Source organism: Bombina bombina, chromosome 6 (genome assembly GCF_027579735.1).
Source record: "Bombina bombina isolate aBomBom1 chromosome 6, aBomBom1.pri, whole genome shotgun sequence".
Taxonomy (NCBI): Eukaryota; Metazoa; Chordata; class Amphibia; order Anura; family Bombinatoridae; genus Bombina; species Bombina bombina.
In genome coordinates, this window is record NC_069504.1 from 1,077,914,174 (window position 1) to 1,077,936,597 (window position 22,424).

The following is a 22,424-nucleotide window of genomic DNA, read 5'->3' on the forward strand; positions in this document are numbered from 1 at the left end:
ACCTAGGTTCTCTGATGCCCCTGAGCTTGCATAGATAAACCTTTCAGTAAAAGATAAGAGAAGGAAGCAAAGGATAACAAGAGAAGGAAGCAAATTAAATAATAGAAGTAAATTGGAAAGTTGTTTAAAATCGTATTCTTTATCTGAATCGTGAAAGAAAATTTTTGGGTTTCATGTTCCTTTAATGATATACCGTTTCATATATTGATATTCTTACTATGCCATGTATTTACCCCTTCTTTGCTACTCTCTTTCTTACGTTGCACACAGTGTCACATATACATTTGCACAATATTGCTTGATATATTCTTTCTTGTTTTTTCATTTTTAATATTCTTTATATTCTCTTTATTTCTCTCTTTTTTTTTTTTTTATTCTTTCTCCACCTTCCTTTACATAGCCTTTTTTGTGTCTTTCTTTTCTAGCTTCTTCTTGTTAATGCTCCTAACGGTAAATTTTTCTACTGCAATCATCATATACCTCTCTAAACTCACTTATAACTACCTCTCTTTAAAAAAGGTATTGATCTTGCCATATCATTTTATTATGAATCATACTAAGCCACTAGGATGCCTACTTATTGCTACTCAAAATGTTAAAGGGTTCCAGACTGCGTACTTTTACAGAAAGCACAAAATTGTTGTATTAACACAAGAAACTCATTTTAAAAAAAAAAAAAAAAAAAAAAAAAAAAAAAAGAGAACCACATTTATCTAAATTATACTATGATCAGCATTTTTTAAAGTTAGGTTAAAGAAAAAATGGAGTGGGCATTTCATTTAAGAAAGGGACCCTTTTGAACTTCTACAAAGTTCCCAAGGTGATCAAGGTAGACTTTTAATATTATTCGGCTTGTAATACAGCAGATCACTTACAATTATGAATATATATATATATATATATATATATATATATATATATATAAATATATAAAACCCTAATCATTCTACCCAAGCCTTCTTTATGAAAACTATGAATAAACATACTGACACAGCTCAGAGCAGTTCATAATCAGAATCCATGCACTGTACTCAAGACCAACGACTAGGGATAGGCCAAATGGAATATTGTCTTGTGAATTCTTAATAAATAATGGCAAGACAGGGGTGCCCCTTGTCTCCACTCCTACTTGCTCTGATGGTAGATCCTTTTATATATATATATATATATATATATATATATATATATATATATATATATATATATATATATATATATATATATATATATATATATATATATATATATATATATATATATATATACACACACATATACACACACACACACATACACACACAGAACCAGTCAAAAGTTTGCGTTCACCTTGAGAGATAGGAAATTAATTGATAACACAAGTTGTAAGTTATTAACTAAGGCCAAACAGTTTATTTCTAGAACAAAAGAACATGTGTTACACAAAGCAAAAAACGTTATTTTACAAATTTTTCCCAAGTTGAGACTCTTCGAAGTATCTTCCTTTTGCCTTCAGAACCGCAGCACATACTTTAGGCATTCTTTCCACCAACCTTTTCACCTTATGAGCTGGAATTTGACTCCAGCATACTTGCAAGTACTCCCACAGTTGCTTTTGGTTAGTTGGCGGCATTTTTCGAACATTTCTGTTTAACTCCTCCCACAGTAGTTGAATTGGATTCAGGTCACCTGAATGGGGGAACTGAGGGGGACAATCAAATATTTTAACACTCTCAGTTTGCGATGTAATTTTAACACAATTTAGTGTGTTTAGTATCATTGTCCTGCTAAAAAACAAAACCGGGACCTGAAATTCTTTTTCCACATGGAATGGCAAGACTTTGTAGAATGCAGTGATAACCTTTGTTAACCAAACATCCCTTGTACAAGATCTCCTACTTTATCACCAGCAAAACAACCCCAAATCATGACAGATCCATCACCGTGCTTAACTGGTAGAATGTATTGACTTGTCATGTGCTCGCCAACCTGGCGGCGGACGTACTGCTTAAGTTTCCCTTTAAAAAGCTCAAAATTTAATTAATCCGTAAATAACACTTTAAACCACAGATTGACTGACCAATCCTTATGTTTTCTGGCCCATTGTAGCCTTTTGACCTTGTTTTGTTATTGTAATCTTTTTTGGCTGCCATGCATCCCTTTAACCCTTGGTCATAAAGACGGCATTGCACGGTTGGCACAGACACTGGCTTTTGACAATTGGAATTCAGTTCTTTGCAGATATCTGGCGCAGTGTGTGTTCATCGATGCTTACTTTGCATGCATATAAACTTATTTTCTCTCTCTCTAGCGTTACCCTGGGTCTCCCAGACCGGTGACGGCTCCTGTTCAACCCGGTCTCTTGCTTCCTCTTTAGTGTAAATACTATCGTAGATTGGGCAACTTTGGTCATTGATGCTAACTTTCCACGTAGAAGTCTTCCTAGTGTAATGCTAAAATGGCAGCATGCGTTTCTTTACTCAACTCTTGTTGTCGACTCATTACATCAACTATAATAAAAAAAATATAATATTGAACTTGATATTTTCACAAGTGCTACATTTTTCTCCAAAATGAGGAATCTGATTAAATTGATAGACTTACCTCAGTACTAAAAGAAGTGAGTTCAATACTTCCGACCCGTATACAACATTTCAGAAACAGAGAATCAATTGACAGCACCGCAATATAACGTAACATGAGCCCATGATCAGTATGTATTGTAAAACAAATGAGCAGCGCAATAATATCAGTGTTTTTTGTCCTCAGGCCTCACTAATAGGCTACATTTTGAGGATATCTGAACTAGAACACAGGTGAAATAAATCAGATGATTAAGTAAACATGGTTATTTTACCTGCTCTGTCATCCAAGATAATCTTGAAAACCTGGCCTGTTGGGGTGGCTTGAGGACAGGTTTGAAAACCAGTGCACTAGCATGATCAGTGTTGATATGTTTTGTGTTTACACGCCACGATTGTTTGGCTCTTTCTTCGCGTTTGTGCACATTTGAAAAGGATCGAAAATTTGTGTATATATATATATATTCCATCCAAAAGTACAGGCACTCAGTGGTCTTTTTAGTAAAAATAATTAATTTATTCAATCAAGTTAAAAAGACATGACGTTTCGGTGCATTGCTGCACCTTTTTCAAATGTCAAAAATACATACAACGAATAATCTAAAACTAATGACAAACTTACTAATAATACATCCTTATATACCCCTCTAACTCCACTTACAGCTCCAGGTGTACCGCCATCGAAAATGGGCATCTGACGTCATCAAAGCGCACCTTTGTGCGCAAAGTCATCTCCCCTGTACCCATGTTGTCATGGAAACCCATGTAAACATTCAGTTATACCAGCTGATGTACTTGCGTGGGATGAAGGATATATATCAATTCATTTGCAGCAGAAAAACTAAAACGATTGATGTATATCCTTCATCCCACGCAAGTTAATCAGCTGGTATAACAATGTTTACATGGGTTACCATGACAACATGGGTACAGGGGAGATGACGTTGCGCACAAGGGTGCGCTTTGATGACGTTGATGAGTTAGAGGGGTATATAAGGATGTATTATTAGTAAGTTTGTCAGTTTTAGGTTATTCGTTGTATATATTTTTGACATTTGAAAAAGGTGCAGCAATGCACCGAAATGGCATGTCTTTAACTTGATTGAATAAATTATTTTTACTAAAAAGAACACTGAGTGCCTGTACTTTTGGATGGACTTTGGATTTATTTATACAGTGCACCGTGGCAGTGGCCTATATGTAAGATTGTGCTATCCTCCTTGGAGTATATATATATATATATATATATATATATATATATATATATATATATATATATATATATATAATTGAGGGGATTACGATAGGCAATTTACAAGACAAGTGTTTTGTACTTGCAGATGATATCTTCCCCTTTCTCATTTGAAATCCATCCCCACCTTATTAATTACTCTTCAGGATTATAAACAGGTCTTAAATATTTCAGTCCTCATGAATATCAACACAGCTCTTAAATACATCACCTGTATTAAACTTAATACTAACTATGATTTCGGATACGATTAGGTACTTATGTTTAACTAAATTGTTTGATTGATCTCAATTATAGAAGTCTTAGAAGTGCTATAATCCGAGACTTAAAACATTGGAACACACATAGGGACAAATTGTTTAGTAGCATGGAATTATGCCAGTTCTTGGATCCAATTAGTGGCCTCATTGATTAGGTCACTTATAACAAGGACATAAAGCAGGCTTTCCAGAAAGTACAGGCCCCACAAATATAGATTCCAATCCTCTTATCTATGGCACATTTGGACAAAGTAATTGGGTCAATGGGTAGAGTATCGAGTACAATTTCACAATCGTTTACGGGACTCAAAAATGTTCTTTCATAATTCAGGTATAGCATAAAATTTTAAACAACTTTTCAATTTACTTCCATCTAATTTGCTTCATTCTCTTGGTATCTTTTGTTTAAAAGGATACCTAGGTAGGCTTAGGAGATGGGAGCTAGCTGCTGATAGGTGGCTGCATATATATGCCTCTTAATTGGTTTTGAGATATGCTCAGCTAGCTCCCACTGCTGCACCTTTATTAAAGGTTACCAAGAGAATTAATTGATTATAGAAGTATATGAGAAAGTTGTTTAAAATTGTATGCTCTGTCTCAATCAAAATAAAACTGTTCGGTTTCATGTCCCTTTAAAAAACTATTTTTCAATTTTTGCCAACACCTCAAAAACATAATTTATGTAAGAACTTACCTGATAAATTCATTTCTTTCATATTAGCAAGAGTCCATGAGCTAGTGACGTATGGGATATACATTCCTACCAGGAGGGGCAAAGTTTCCCAAACCTCAAAATGCCTACAAATACACCCCTCACCACACCCACAAATCAGTTTAACGAATAGCCAAGAAGTGGGGTGATAAGAAAAAAAAGTGTGAAAGCATAAAAAATAAGGAATTGGAATAATTGTGCTTTATACAAAAAAATCATAACCACCACAAAAAGGGTGGGCCTCATGGACTCTTGCTAATATGAAAGAAATGAATTTATCAGGTAAGTTCTTACATAAATTATGTTTTCTTTCATGTAATTAGCAAGAGTCCATGAGCTAGTGACGTATGGGATAATGACTACCCAAGATGTGGATCTTTCCACGCAAGAGTCACTAGAGAGGGAGGGATAAAATAAAGACAGCCAATTCCGCTGAAAAATAATCCACACCCAAATAAAGTTTAAATTTTATAATGAAAAAAAACTGAAAATATAAGCAGAAGATTCAAACTGAAACAGCTGCCTGAAGTACTTTTCTACCAAAAACAGCTTCAGAAGAAGAAAACACATCAAAATTGTAGAATTTAGTAAAAGTATGCAAAGAAGACCAAGTTGCTGCTTTGCAAATCTGATCAACCAAAGCTTCATTCCTAAACGCCCAGGAAGTAGAAACTGACCTAGTAGAATGAGCTGTAATCCTTTGAGGCGGAGTTTTACCAGACTCGACATAAGCATGATGAATTAAAGATTTCAACCAAGATGCCAAAGAAATGGCAGAGGCCTTCTGACCTTTCCTAGAACCGGAAAAGATAACAAATAGACTAGAAGTCTTTCGGAAATTCTTAGTAGCTTCAACATAATATTTCAAAGCTCTAACTACATCCAAAGAATGCAATGATTTCTCCTTAGAATTCTTAGGATTAGGACATAATGAAGGAACCACAATTTCTCTACTAATGTTGTTGGAATTCACAACCTTAAGTAAAAATTCAAAAGAAGTTCGCAACACCGCCTTATCCTGATGAAAAATCAGAAAAGGAGACTCACAAGAAAGAGCAGATAATTCAGAAACTCTTCTGGCAGAAGAGATGGCCAAAAGGAACAAAACTTTCCAAGAAAGTAATTTAATGTCCAACGAATGCATAGGTTCAAACGGAGGAGCTTGAAGAGCCCCCAGAACCAAATTCAAACTCCAAGGAGGAGAAATTGACTTAATGACAGGTTTTATACGAACCAAAGCTTGTACAAAACAATGAATATCAGGAAGATTAGCAATCTTTCTGTGAAAAAGAACAGAAAGAGCAGAGATTTGTCCTTTCAAGGAACTTGCAGACAAACCTTTCTCCAAACCATCCTGAAGAAACTGTAAAATTCTCGGAATTCTAAAAGAATGCCAGAAAAAATGATGAGAAAGACACCAAGAAATATAAGTCTTCCAGACTCTATAATATATCTCCCTAGATACAGATTTACGAGCCTGTAACATAGTATTAATCACAGAGTCAGAGAAACCTCTTTGACTAAGAATCAAGCGTTCAATCTCCATACCTTTAAATTTAAGGATTTGAGATCCTGATGGAAAAAAGGACCTTGCGACAGAAGGTCTGGTCTTAACGGAAGAGTCCACGGTTGGCAAGAGGCCATCCGGACAAGATCATACCAAAACCTGTGAGGCCATGCTGGAGCTACCAGCAGAACAAACGAGCATTCCTTCAGAATCTTGGAGATTACTCTTGGAAGAAGAACTAGAGGCGGAAAGATATAGGCAGGATGATACTTCCAAGGAAGTGATAATGCATCCACTGCCTCCGCCTGAGGATCCCGGGATCTGGACAGATACCTGGGAAGTTTCTTGTTTAGATGAGAAGCCATCAGATCTATTTCTGGAAGTTCCCACATTTGAACAATCTGAAGAAATACCTCTGGGTGAAGAGACCATTCGCCCGGATGCAACGTTTGGCGACTGAGATAATCCGCTTCCCAATTGTCTATACCTGGGATATGAACCGCAGAGATTAGACAGGAGCTGGATTCCGCCCAAACCAGAATTCGAGATACTTCTTTCATAGCCAGAGGACTGTGAGTCCCTCCTTGATGATTGATGTATGCCACAGTTGTGACATTGTCTGTCTGAAAACAAATGAACGACTCTCTCTTCAGAAGAGGCCAGGACTGAAGAGCTCTGAAAATTGCACGGAGTTCCAAAATATTGATCGGTAATCTCACCTCCTGAGATTCCCAAACCCCTTGTGCCGTCAGAGACCCCCACACAGCTCCCCAACCTGTAAGACTTGCATCTGTTGAAATTACAGTCCAGGTCGAAAGAACAAAAGAAGCCCCCTGAACTAAACGATGGTGATCTGTCCACCACGTCAGAGAGTGTCGTACAATCGGTTTTAAAGATATTAATTGAGATATCTTTGTGTAATCCCTGCACCATTGGTTCAGCATACAGAGCTGAAGAGGTCGCATGTGAAAACGAGCAAAGGGGATCGCGTCCGATGCAGCAGTCATAAGACCTAGAATTTCCATGCATAAGGCTACCGAAGGGAATGATTGTGACTGAAGGTTTCGACAAGCTGAAATCAATTTTAGACGTCTCTTGTCTGTCAAAGACAGAGTCATGGACACTGAATCTATCTGGAAACCCAAAAAGGTTACCCTTGTCTGAGGAATCAATTAACTTTTTAGTGAATTGATCCTCCAACCATGATCTTGAAGAAACAACACAAGTCGATTCGTATGAGATTCTGCTAAATGTGAAGACTGAGCAAGTACCAAGATATCGTCCAAATAAGGAAATACCACAATACCCTGTTCTCTGATTACAGACAGAAGGGCACCGAGAACCTTTGTAAAAATTCTTGGAGCTGTTGCTAGGCCAAACGGCAGAGCCACAAACTGGTAATGCTTGTCCAGGAAAGAGAATCTCAGAAACTGATAGTGAGCTGGATGAATCGGAATATGCAGATATGCATCCTGTAAATCTATTGTAGACATATAATGCCCTTGCTGAACAAAAGGCAGGATAGTCCTTATAGTTACCATTTTGAATGTTGGTATCCTTACATAACGATTCAATATTTTTAGATCCAGAACTGGTCTGAAGGAATTCTCCTTCTTTGGTACAATGAAGAGATTCGAATAAAACCCCAGCCCCTGTTCCAGAACTGGAACTGGCATAATTACTCCAGCCAACTCTAGATCTGAAACACATTTCAGAAATGCTTGAGCTTTCGCTGGGTTTACTGGGACACGGGAAAGAAAAAATCTCTTTGCAGGAGGTCTTATCTTGAAACCAATTCTGTACCCTTCTGAAACAATGTTCTGAATCCAAAGATTGTGAACAGAATTGATCCAAATTTCTTTGAAAAAACGTAATCTGCCCCCTACCAGCTGGGCTGGAATGAGGGCCGCACCTTCATGTGGACTTAGAAGCTGGCTTTGCTTTTCTAGAAGGCTTGGATTTATTCCAGACTGGAGATGGTTTCCAAACTGAAACTGCTCCTGAGGATGAAGGATCAGGCTTTTGTTCTTTGTTGAAACGAAAGGAACGAAAACGATTATTAGCCCTGTTTTTACCCTTAGATTTTTTATCCTGAGGTAAAAAAGTTCCTTTCCCACCAGTAACAGTTGAGATAATAGAATCCAACTGAGAACCAAATAATTTATTACCCTGGAAAGAAAGGGAAAGTAGAGTCGATTTAGAAGACATATCAGCATTCCAAGTTTTAAGCCATAAAGCTCTTCTAGCTAAAATAGCTAGAGACATAAACCTGACATCAACTCTGATAATATCAAAAATGGCATCACAGATAAAATTATTAGCATGTTGAAGAAGAATAATAATGTTATGAGAATCATGATCTGTTACTTGTTGCGCTAAAGTTTCCAACCAAAAAGTTGAAGCTGCAGCAACATCCGCCAAAGATATAGCAGGTCTAAGAAGATTACCTGAACACAAATAAGCTTTTCTTAGAAAGGATTCAATTTTCCTATCTAAAGGATCCTTAAAGGAAGTACCATCTGCCGTAGGAATAGTAGTACGTTTAGCAAGGGTAGAGATAGCCCCATCAACTTTAGAGATTTTGTCCCAAAACTCTAATCTGTCGGACAGCACAGGATATAATTGCTTAAAACGTTTAGAAGGAGTAAATGAATTACCCAAATTATTCCATTCCTTGGAAATTACTTCAGAAATAGCACCAGGAACAGGAAAAACTTCTGGAATAACTACAGGAGATTTAAAGACCTTGTCTAAACGTTTAGATTTAGTATCAAGAGGACCAGAATCCTCAATTTCTAATGCAATTAGGACTTCTTTAAGTAAAGAACAAATAAATTCCATTTTAAATAAATATGAAGATTTATCAGCATCAACCTCTGAGGCAGAATCCTCTGAACCAGAAGAATCATTAGAATCAGAATGATGATGTTAATTTAAAAATTCATCTGGATAAAGAGAAGAAGTTTTAAAAGACTTTTTATGTTTACTAGAAGGAGGAATAACAGACATAGCCTTCTTAATGGATTCAGAAACAAAATCTCTTATGTTATCAGGAACATTCTGAACATTAGATGTTGATGGAACTGCAACAGGTAATGGTACTTTACTAAAGGAAATATTTTCTGCATTAACAAGTTTGTCATGACATTTAATACAAACAACAGCTGGAGGAATAGCTACCAAAAGTTTACAGCAGATACACTTAGCTTTGGTAGTTCCAGCACCAGGCAGCTATTTTCCTGAAGTATCTTCTGACTCAGATGCAACGTGAGACATCTTGCAATATGTAAGAGAAAAAACAACATATAAAGCAAAATTGATCAAATTCCTTAAATGACAGTTTCAGGAATGGGAAAAAATGCCAAAGAACAAGCTTCTAGCAACCAGAAGCAATGAAAAATGAGACTTAAATAATGTGGAGACAAAAGCGACGCCCATATTTTTTTAGCGCCAAATAAGACGCCCACATTATTTGGCGCCTAAATGCTTTTGGCGCCAAAAATGACGCCACATCCGGAACGCCGACATTTTTGGCGCAAAAGAACGTCAAAAAATGACGCAACTTCCGGCGACACGTATGACGCCGGAAACAGAAAAGATTTTTTGCACCAAAAAAGTCCGCGCCAAGAATGACGCAATAAAATGAAGCATTTTTCAGCCCCCGCGAGCCTAACAGCCCACAGGGAAAAAGTCAAATTTTTTAAGGTAAGAAAAAAAGATTGATTCAAATGCATTATCCCAAATATGAAACTGACTGTCTGAAAAAAAGGAATGTTGAACATTCTGAGTCAAGGCAAATAAATGTTTGAATACATATATTTAGAACTTTATAAAAAAGTGCCCAACCATAGCTTTAGAGTGTCACAGAAAATAAGACTTACTTACCCCAGGACACTCATCTACATGTTTGTAGAAAGCCAAACCAGTACTGAAACGAAAATCAGCAGAGGTAATGGTATATATATATATAAGAGTAAATCGTCGATCTGAAAAGGGAGGTAAGAGATGAATCTCTACGACCGATAACAGAGAACCTATGAAATAGACCCCGTAGAAGGAGATCATTGAATTCAAATAGGCAATACTCTCCTCACATCCCTCTGACATTCACTGCACGCTGAGAGGAAAACCGGGCTCCAACCTGCTGCGGAGCGCATCTCAACGTAGAATCTAGCACAAACTTACTTCACCACCTCCATAGGAGGCAAAGTTTGTAAAACTGATTTGTGGGTGTGGTGAGGGGTGTATTTGTAGGCATTTTGAGGTTTGGGAAACTTTGCCCCTCCTGGTAGGAATGTATATCCCATACGTCACTAGCTCATGGACTCTTGCTAATTACATGAAAGAAAAGGTACCTACAGTAGCAAATAAATGTTCAGATGTTCCAGCTTATCTACTATTAAATAGGGGTCTTATCAAGTCTCAAGCAGAGATCGCAGAAGGATTAGGCCCTCCCCTAGATAATGTAAATAGTTTGCATACCTTTAAATCCGGAACTTCATTTTACATAACACACAATTTAACAAGAGCTATATCTCTTTTTGGAACCAGCTATATTTTTTCTAATGTATCCAGGAAACATGTTTTGCCTGTCTGTAAGTTGTTACGGGGTACTTACCGAGATGGCAAAATTAGAAAAGAGCTTAAAATCACATTAGACGAAGGCCATTGGCCAAAACTCTTTTCTAACACCAAACAAATCATCAATATCAGCTTAAAATTGTAGAAACCAATTACAAGATATTATCCTGATGGTATCCCTCCCCACAAAGACTACACAATATATTCCCCTCCGTATCCAATAGATGGTGGTCCTGCCCTTCCATTAAATCAAATTGGGATTTAATGTCAAAATGTATCAATACAGCACAGGGTGTAGATATTCCACTAGGATTTTTTTCTTATACTTTTGAACTAACTTTCCCCTATAAGCTGTGTTTACCGAAAGCAACTTTTCCAATGCCTGATTAATTGTGCCAAAAGGTTAATTAATCCTTTAAACTATGGAAATAAAATGCAAACTCCAACTAACGCACCTCAAGCATTTTAGTAGCCCAGTTACCTGAGTATTGGCTGGTTCCTTCTTGATTGGAAGGACACCCGCACTCTGTGTCGGTGACGCAATGGATGGCGAAGAGGGCTTTGACGGTACTTTCTTGCTCTGAGGGAGTAAAGAAGAGAGAAATCCCGTTGTCCTTGATGACTGAACATTCAGTCCAGGATTTCTCTGATTTGATACTATGTTGCTACAGGAAAACAAAAAGAGGAAAAATATTTACCAAAAAAAATCACTGCTTTCCTTCGCATACTTTGTAAACAACTTCTGATTAAAAATGTATACAAAACCAATTAATTATTTGCTTTTATCTAGATAGAGGAGAAGCAACAAAATTATTACACTATGTATGATCATTGATATGCCACTATATTTTCAGACAGGTTTTGTATCTTCTTTATTTCAGTGTTTTTATCCGATTAAAAGAATCACATTTCAGAATTAAAACTTCATGATTTAGATAGAGCAATCCTTTTTTAAGGGACTTTTAAAATTTACTTCAATTATCAAATTTACTTCATTCTCTTTGTATTCTTTGTTAAAAATATAGGCTCAGGAGCAGCAAGGCACTACAAGGAGTTAGGGGACGATTGGTGGCTACACACATCTGACTCTTGACATTGGCTCAACATATGTGTTTACTAAGGTCCCAGTAGTGAATTGCTGCTATGGAACTCACTTTAAAGGGATACTTAACCCAATTTTTTTTCTTTCATGATTCAGATAGAGCATGTAATTTTAAGCAACTTTCTAATTTACTCCTATTATCAAATTTTCTTCGTTCTCTTGCTATCTTTATTTGAAAAGCCGGAATAAAAGCTTAAGAGCCAGCCCATTTTAGGGTCAGCACCTGAGTTGCGTTTGCTGATTGGTGGCTAAATGTAGCCACCAACAAGCAAGCGCTATCCAGTGTGCTGAATGTAAAATGGGCCGGCTCTTAAGCTTTTATTCCTGCTTTTTAAATAAAGATAGCAAGAGAACAAAGAGAAACTGATAGAAGTACATTAGAAAGTTGCTTAAAATTGCTGCTCTATCTGAATCATTAAAGAAAAAAATATGATTTTAGTTTCCCTTTAAAACAGCCAAAAGCAAATGCTCATCACCCACAAATCAACTTAACACATATAGCTCAATGATTTGCACATGCGCAAACCAAAACAAACAAATGGTGCAGCCCATGTCAAGAGCTGCTGATTGGTGGCTGCACATATATAAAACTCATGTTATTAGTGGCTGCACATATATAAAATTCATGTTATTAGTGGCTGCACATAGATGCCTCATGTTATTGGCTCAACCAGTGCATTCAGCTAGCTCCCAGTAGTGCATTCCTGCTTCTTCGACAAAGGATATCAAGAGAATAAAGCAAATTAGATAACAGAAGTAAAATGGAATGTTGTTTAAAATTGTATCCTCTATCTGAATCATGAAAGAAAACAATTGTGTTTCATGTCCCTTTAACCAAAGTGCAAGATACAGCTGTCAAAAAGCCGCCAATGTAGTTCATCTGTCAATGCAAATCCCTTCTGTCACAGGATGCAAGAAAATATGCTCCCAAAATGGTGATGCCCAGTATAAAGATATGGAAATTCACCAAACATAACCTGTTATAGGTTAAAATAATACAGAGAGCGCTGCAGGCACAGGATGAAAAATAATATCATGGTGAGTAGCAACCTGCTACTGTAGTTGTGCCCAGCAGTTTAATGTCCCTTTAATATGCCATCTACATCACTATTTAAAGGGACAGTCTACAACAGAATTGTTATTGTTTTAAAAGATAGATAATCCCTTTATTACCCATTCCCCAGTTTTAAATAACCAGCACGGTTATATTAATACACTTTGTACATCTGTGATTACCTTGTATCTAAGCATCTTCCGACAGCCCCCTGATCACACGACTTTATTTATTATCTATTGACTTGCATTTTAGCCAATTAGTGCTGTGTTGTGCTGACTCGAAAATAACTCTACGGGTGAGAACACAATGTGATCTATATGACCTACATGAACTAGTAGTCTCCTGTTGAGAAAAGCTAATGAAAAAGCATGTGATAAGAGGCTGTCTGTAGTGGCCTAGAAACAGGCAGACATTTAGGGGTTTAAATTTTATATAGTGTATTAATATAACAATGTTGGTTGTGCAAAGCTGGGGAATGGGTAATAAAGGCGTTATCTATCTTTTTAAACAATAACAATTTTAGTGTTGACTGTCTCTTTAAATGAATAAAACATATCTACAATATGTTTTGTGAAATCAATAAAGACATCAACACCAATGTATACCTATCATTAAAGGGATGATTAAGATAGAGCATACAATTAACCAAATTTACTTTTATTATCAAATTTGCATCATTCTCTTGGTATCCATTGTTGAAGGAGTAGCAGTGCACTACTGGGAGCTAGCTGATCACATCAGTAAACTAATGAAGAGGCATATATGTGCACTCACCAACCAGCAGCTAGCTCCCAGTAGTGCATTGCTGCTCCTGTGCCTACCTGGATATGCTTTTCAACAAAGAATGCTAAGAGAATGAAGCAAATTAGATAATAGAAGTAAATTGGAAAGTTGTTTAAAATTCTATGTTCCTTCTGAATCAAAGAAAAAAAAGTTGTGTCCCTTTAGAAACTTATGATAATAATAAAAACAACAACAACAATAATAATAATAAACCCCTCTCTATCCAATTGCAAAACAAACATACGTGCTCATCTGCCCCATTAACCAATAAAAAGAATGGAGCCATGTTGCATGCAGGTCATATTGTTAGTTTCTGATTGGCTGTGGAGGCCATTGGGATGTAAATCTGCAATGTTAGACTAGTACAGCGATTCTGGTGTTAAATAGCTCAGGGTGTCATAGTGGGATAATGGAGATCGATTTTTGCAGGAGTTTTTCAGCTTCGCTCTATTCACTCACTTTGCTAAGAAAAGAAAAAAAATTCTGTTCCTAGTTTTCTGATATAGAAAATGAAAATCAGATTGGAATTGACTCATTAATGCAAACACAGCTGCCGTAGAGTGCTCAAGACATGAACGCACCACTGAGCTCCCCTGAGCCTACCTAGGTTTACTCTAACAAAGGATACCGCAATAACAAAGCGCATTTAATAAAGTCATTTGGAAAGTTGATTAAAATTGCATGCTCTATGTGAGAAGTATGATTTTTACTTTACTGAAAAATGTCAGAAATAAGAAATACTGCCGACAATGTACTAAGATATGGGCACTTTGAATTACAAAAATTTAAAGAGACAGTCTACACCAGAAATGTTATTGTTTGAAAATATATACAATTCCTTTATTACCCATTCCCTAGTTTTGCATAACCAACAGTTATATTAATACACTTTTTACATTTGTGATTACCTTGAATCTAAGCCTCTGCAAACTGCCCCCTTATTTCAGTTCATTTGACAGACTTGCATTTTAGCCAATCAGTGCTGACTCCTAGGTAACTCCATGTGCATGAACACAGTGTTATCTATATGACACACATGGAATAACACCCTCTAGTGGTGAAAAAGTGTCAAAATTTAGATAAGAGGTGGCCTTCAAAGTCTAAGAAATTAGCATATGAACCTCCTAAGTTTAGCTTTCAACTAAGAATACCAAGAGAACAAAGCAAAAAAGAGAATAAAGGTAAATTGGAAAGTTGTTTAAAAACATGAATTATGCTTACCTGATAATTTCATTTCCATCTGTGGGAGGAGAGTCCACTGCTTCATTCATTACTTGTGGAATTCAGAACCTGGCCAACAGGAGGAGGCAAAGACACCCCAGCCAAAAGACTTAAATACCTCCCCCACTCCCCTCATCCCCCAGCCATTCTGCCAAGGGAACAAGGAACAGTAGGAGAATTATCAGGGTATAAATGGTGCCAGAAGAATAAAATTAAATTTAGGTCCGCCCACCAGAGAAACGGGCCCGAGAAGTGGACTCTCCTCCCACAGATGGAAATTAAATGATCAGGTAAGCATAATTTATCCATCTTAATGGGAGGAGAGTTCACTGCTTCATTCATTACTTGTGGGAACAAATACGAAAGCTCTAGAGGACACCGAATGAAAAAACGGGAGGGTAAAAGGAGGGGGACCCTATACTGAGGGCACCATAACCTGAAAACACTAAAACGGCTTCACCAGGAGCAGAAGAAGAAGGAGAAAAAAGGAAAAGGCACAAGTAACTGCCCAACAACTAGAGCCAGTAAGGCCCTTGCTAGAGACTGCTCAGAAACCCTAGACTCGACCGAGCCCAAAAGCCTCTGAGGAGACAAAAGTCCTATAACTCGTACCCAGGATAAAGCAACTGAAAGACAAACCATCCCCGGGAGCCTTGAAAAACAGCATCAGAATATCTGAAATTGTTCCTCCGAAAACCCATAGGCTTCCTGCTGCAAAGGTGGTCTAAGCGAACACAAGTCGCCAAACCTAGCCATCAAGCTAGTAAACTGCACAGAACCGTCTTCAGCAAGAAAAAACTCCAAAGTAATTCAGAACAAACACCAACCTAAGAAAAGCAGGAAAGGAAGGCTAGAACCCAGAACCAGCAGAGAAAATAATACCTGCTGAGGGGGGATTTACTGCAAAGTCTCCCCTCTAAGGAAGGTTCACAAGATCTTTCTATGATACACGGTCAAAGTTCAACAGATCAGACAGATCCCTGACCCTCACTCCGGGCAACGGACCCAGCACTGAAGTGATTGGCAATGTCCAAAAAGACAAAAGGAAATAAAAAAATTCCTCAAAATCCCCAAAACCTTCAGGAAGGAAAAGGGAGGGGATCTAGCCCCCCCAAAAAGAGCTTGGGTTCCAGAACCCAGTCGCAGCTCCCTTCCCGAGGGCTAAGGGCACTCCCAAAAGGAGAACCTCTACAGAACTAATGGCATGTCACAAGAAAACCAGCCCTTCACCTGACATCCCAAGGCAGGGGGGATAGCCCCGCTAAACAGAGGAAGAAAGGACCTCCGAGTAGCAGGCGGACATTGTGGAATGCCCAGTCCACCCCAAAACGGGGGGGGAACCAAAAACAGAACAGCTCACCCACACATCGGTATGGAGTGTAAAGCTGTAGATGGACTCAAAAGATCAAAGTACCTAATGAAGAACCATTTGGCCATTACGGTCGGCCCAGCAGAAATGTCCAATTCTCCGATAAGAGAGAAAAATCCGCTCGTAGGAACAGAAGATGTCCCGGAAACGGGAACTGGGCCGACACGAACCAATCCTTAGGGATCTGGATACCGAAAACCAAAATGTCCAGTCAGTCAAAGAGAAGGACAAAAAAAAAAAACACAGACCCCGGAACCCAGAGCTAGCTTTAAACAAAACCAATCCAAAGCACCTTGGACACTGAACTCTCACGTAAGTATCCCAGACACAGAGTGCTACCAGACCCCAGCTGGGGTACAAACTCCCACCCTAAAGGGTGCTAGGCAATGAGAAAAGCCACACAGCGACTCTGATTGACCCCTAATGGTTCTAAGGACAACACCCACGAAGTCCAAAGACCAAGGTAAACTAAACAGAGAACAGAGCCCAAACCTGGGAAATCTGGATTGATAAGATAGCAATAGTCTCCAAGACCCTCTCAGGATCAACTTCCCTGAAGAACTACAGCTTTAGAATTTACGATCAACGAGCATTCTAACCCCTGGTGGATGAAAACCCCAAACGCCTAAACAGGAGCAACACCTGAAAAGGAAACCACCTAAACTGTCAAGCTCCAAAAGTATGGGAGCAGACGAGATCCCGGAAATAAAACAAAGACCTATAGGCCCTAACTTCGAAAACCGATGATCAGAAGGCCAATCCCCAGGAAAAGGACAAAAGGCCCAATCAGCCTTGACCCTAAGGAAGAGGTATCATCATCAAGGAAATCCAAGAGGACAGACCCAAATGAAGACTCAAAGGAGGAGATGGGTAAACGGCGCCAGAACCTGGAACTACGGATTTCCATGAAATCCCCTGAACCTCCAACCCACTATGGGAAGGAGAAACACTCTAGCACCTGAATCAAAAGAACCCAGGAGTCTACAGAGTACGCCCTCGCAAGATCCGAACCTCGGAAAACCCCACCAGCTAAGAATGGATAGGACGATTAGGACTGAGCACAATCCCCACTGATGCCCCCAGAAGATAAACGAGGATCAGCCTGACATCCTGGACCGAAAGGCCACCTATAACTTGTAATGTAAAACCAGAAACTCAAACAAGTGTGAACCACTCGGCACCCCAACTGGACCAGCCAGGAATAAACGGGCACCACATGTCTGATATAGACCCTCCAGGGACAGAAAACTAGTACCCAACAAGGACCAGCCTGAAGCATAGGAAACCAAAGGATTGCCCAAGGCCACAGAAAGTCATAACCCTAGAAGAGATAGACAATAAAACAAATAAGAAAGTGAAGGAAAAAATCCTATGGAGGTGCGCACAGCTGAAGGCAGAGACCCGGCTATAACAGTCACAAGGATGGCAAAGTTCCTGGATCGACCAGCAACCAATGTACAAGGCAGCACTCTTGGAGAGGAGTAATGTCAAAAATCTGTAGGAGCAGAGAAAAGAGTGGCGCCTTATGGGACAGTATCGTTGTGCAGATATACACTGTTTTATATTACAGAGCATACAGCGATTGATTGTATCACAGACAACTTGTTCCCTCGACGCTTCTACCATCTGCAGTTGCGGATTGGACCCTGGAGTTCCGGATACTCTTCCCCATTGGTCTGTCTGGCGGGCGACTAAGGTTCCGTCCTGCTCAGTGAGGCATACGTTTATGCCGCAACTCTTGTGAGTACCCTGACTCTTAGTGTGTGCTGTCTCCTGTTTCTTCATTGCTGCACAACGATACTGTCCCATAAGGCGCCTCTCTTTTCTCTGCTCCTACAGATTTTTAATAAAACAAATAAAACAGACAAATTATAGAACAGAACAATGCCTTAACTTCCATGTAATTTCCACGGAAGCCCCAATGCGACCACAAAATCGCTGGTATCAAATTCCAGGGAAGAATTGTTCTCAAGGAAAAAATTATAACAGACATGAGCTTTTAAAATTAAATAAAATACATCCTAACCGGATCAAATTAAAAGAGGGCAACACCCGCAGGTTAACGCCCAAGAAGAACGGACACACTAACAGGACCAGCCAGTCAGAGATCCAATTCTCCCAAAGTTCAGGACTAGAATAAGAGTAAACTGAAGACGTAAGGAGATTACTTCATCCCCCCCCCCCCCCCGTCTAATCCAGCTTGCCGTCCGGGACAGAAGACCGAGGACCCCTCGCCCCATCAGGACTAGGATCCTCCAGCACCGCCAAAACATGCCGCAGCAGGACACAAAGGCACGCCAGTCTATAACGAAAGGCAGGACTTACCTCTGTTGGGGCAACCGACGACCCCGACCCAAGGATTGGGCCCCTGAAGCCTCAGAGGAAAACGCTTCCCCAGAGGGCTGATCTGACCCAGACGATCCCCCATCCGGCGAGCCATGGTTAACAGAACACGGACAATATCTCATCAACATCTCCCTCTTTGGAAGATGTAAGTGCGCCAATGCCATAGATATGGCCACGCGGAACCGTGCTGTAACCTCTGGAGGAAACAAGCCGCCTTCCGGAGGAGTAACGGCATTAAGGACACCAGCTTGCGTAGCCAAATAAGGTTCTAGGGTACTCACCTCACGGGATATGGGGTCCCCAGGGGCGGATGGCTCAGCGGACTCTAAGTTCCTCGTTTCAGGAGAAAAGAGCACTCTAAAGCGGCATGCAGAACATAACCGATGGGCGTAGATTACCCAGGCCATTTCATACTCTTCGCAAGAAGTAGAATCTGAATCAGAGACATCCGACTCCAAAAAATCAGAATCCCCCATAACTTGCAAAGAATTTATGGATAGAAAAAATAAAAATGGCACCTTACACCTCCAATGGCTGGAGCACTCACCACCTCCTATGACCCAGACAACTAGCGAAACAGCCTTCGCCACGCGGTCAAGAATACGGAAATGGAGACTAGAAACGTGACCACGTCTAGTCACAAGGTACACTGTGCAGGCCTGAAAAAGCATGCCAAGGCCACAAAGGCTGCGCAGCCTGACAAAAAAGACTTATGTTCCGATAGCCACGAGCCCAAGAGACACTACACATTAGCAGACAGAATCACATAACAATCATGATTAAAGTCCCCCCTGTTCAATAACCCCCCTCAGGAGATATCAACCCTCGATTCCATAAGATAAAAGGAGTCCCACTGAGACCCTGCTTCTTTATTTACATTGCATTTGACACATTGGAGTAAAATGAAACAATTAGGGCTGCAACTAACAAAAAAATTTAATAAATCGATTAATCGGATAAAAAAAAAAACTAATTTTTTCCTATATTTGAAATAAAATCCACATACTTACTGAGTGTTACAAATAAAAACTTCAGACTAAAACTTTACATTAACACAACTGTTTGTCCTATTTTTAAGCAGCAGAACAAATTTTTAGAATTAAGCAAAACAAGTTTGAAAAGAGGTAGAACTAGAAAGAGGTAGACTATCACTATCACATTTTGTTATTCACTCTTTCAGAAACTTTGCATTGAAATGCAAAAATGTCAAAATGACCACATGCTCCTGGATAAGGCTGATTCTCTTTTTGCAGCTATGTTGCCTGCAGCAGAGAAGAGGTGCTCAGATGGTGTTGAGGTGCCTGGGATGCATAAGTAGGGTTTTGCCAATTTCGGCAAGGTGGGATATTTATCATTGTTAGCTCCTTACCAATGCAAGGGGCCTCTTAACACAGTGAGCCTGGACTTCATTCTAACATAAAAAACAAAATTTATGCTTACCTGATAAATTTATTTCTTTTTTGACACGAGTCCACGGATAATCTTAATTACTAATGGGAATATCTCTACTGCCCTGCAGGAGGCGGCAAAGAGCACCACAGCAAAGCTGTTAAATAGCTCCTCCCTTCCCTCCCACTCCAGTCATTCGACCGAAGTTAAAAAGAGAAAGGAAGAACAAGGTGCAGTGGTGTCTGAAGTTTATAACATACAAATAACCTGTCTAAATGACAGGGCGGGCCGTGGATTCATGTCAAAAAAAGAAATAAATTTATCAGGTAAGCATAAATTTTGTTTTCTTTTTAACGACACGATGAGCCCACGGATCATCTTAATTACTAATGGGAACCAATACCCAAGCTAGAGTACACAGATGATATGGGAGGGACAAGACAGGGAACCTAAACGGAAGGCACCACTGCTTGAAAAACCTTTCTCCCAAAAAAAGCCTCAGCTGAGGCAAAAGTGTCAAATTTGTAGAATTTTGAAAAAGTGTGAAGAGAAGACCAAGTTGCAGCCTTGCAAATCTGTTCCACTGAAGCTTAATTCTTGAATGCCCATGAGGAAGCAACAGCCCTCATGGAATGAGCCGTAACTCTCTGGAGGCTGCTGTCTAGCAGTCTCATATGCAAAACGCATGATACTCTTCAGTCAAAAAGAAAGAGAAATAGCCGTAGCTTTCTGTCCCTTACGTTTTCCTGAGAAAACTAAAGTTTTACCTGCAGACGACTAAGAATTTTTGTCAGTCTTCTGCTTTGTTTGTAAAGCACAAACCACATCCAAATTGTGCGGAGGCCGTTCCTTCTGAGAAGTAGGATTAGGACCCAAGGAAGGAACAACAATCTCCTGAAAAATGTTCTGATCAGAAACTATTTTAGGAAGAAATCCTAATTTAGTACACAAAACTACCTTATCAGAATGAAAAATAAGGTAAGGTGACTCATACTGCAATGCCGAGAGCTCTGACACTCTGCGAGCAGCAGAAATAGCAACAAGAAATAAAACTTTCCAAGATAACAATTTTAAATCTAAGGAATGCATAGGCTCAAACGGAGCCCCTTGAAGAACTTTAAGAACTAAATTCAAACTCCATGGAGGTGTAACTGATTTGAACACAGGCCTGATCGACCAAGGCCTGACAAAATATAGTATATCTGGAACATCTGCCAGACGTATGTGAAACAAAATAGATAAGGCAGAAATTTGACCCTTTAGGGAACCTGTCTATAATCTTTTCTCCAAACCCTCTTGGAGAAATGACAAAATTCTAGGAATCCTAACTCAACTCTAAGAGTAGCCCTTGGGATCACACCAATAAAGATATTTACGCCATATCTTATGATAAATCTTTCTAGTTACAGGTTTACGAGCCTGAATCATGGTCTCCATGACAGAGTCAGAAAAACCCTGCTTGGATCAAATTAAGCGGTCAACCTCCAAGCAGTCAGTTTCAGAGAAAACTAGATTTGGGTAAAGGAAGATACCTTGAATTAGAAGATCCTTCCTCACAGAAGTTTCCAGGGTAGCAAAGATGCCATGTCCACTAGAGTTGCATACCAAATCCTGCGAGACTAAGCCGGAGCAAAACAAACAGCGAAAATAGGTATGGTATCCTGAAGGTCCATAGTACCGCCAGGGAATTTATTCAGTACTGCCTGAAGGTCCCTGAACCTCGACCCGTACCTTGGAAGCTTGGCATTCTGTCGATATGCCATGAGGTCCAATTCCGGCTGACCCTATCTGAGAATCAGGCTGACAAAACCCTACCGGATGGAGCTCTCACTCCCCCGGGTCTGCCTGCTCAAGACGTCCGCCTCCCAGTTGTCCACCCCTGGGATGCGGAGAGCCGACAGACAGCAAGATTGGGTATCTGCCCACTGAATTATTTTGGTTACCACTGTCATCGATAAGGAACTCCTCATTCCTCCCTGATGAATGATGTAAGTCACTGAAGTTATGGTATCCGATTGGAATCTGATAAACTGGACCGAAGCTAACTGGAGCCAGGTCAGAAGAGCATTAAAAGTCGCTCTCAGTTCCATAATGTTTATAGGAAGAAAAAAAGAACAGACTCAGACTGAGTCCAAACTCCCTGAGCCCGTAGGGAGCCTCAGACTGTTCCCCTTCCTAGCAGGATAGCGTCAGTTGTCACAATCACCCACCCTGAGAGATGATCCAGAGACAACTCCCATTGAAGAAAATCCCTTGTCTCCTGCCCTAGTAGTATTCGAAGAGACAA

The 22,424-nt window shown here is 39.5% G+C and overlaps 1 protein-coding gene across 3 annotated transcripts in view; it reads right to left on the reverse strand.

The window, feature by feature from the left end:
- The window catches only part of WDR91 (WD repeat domain 91), a 109,476-nt gene that overhangs the window by 58,404 nt on the left and 28,648 nt on the right, over nt 1-22,424 (reverse strand). For all 3 annotated transcript variants that reach the window (XM_053718978.1, XM_053718976.1, XM_053718977.1), the window contains one exon: nt 11,352-11,535. In XM_053718978.1, coding sequence (XP_053574953.1) covers nt 11,352-11,535 — 184 coding nt within the window. The remainder of the gene's footprint in view (nt 1-11,351; nt 11,536-22,424) is intronic.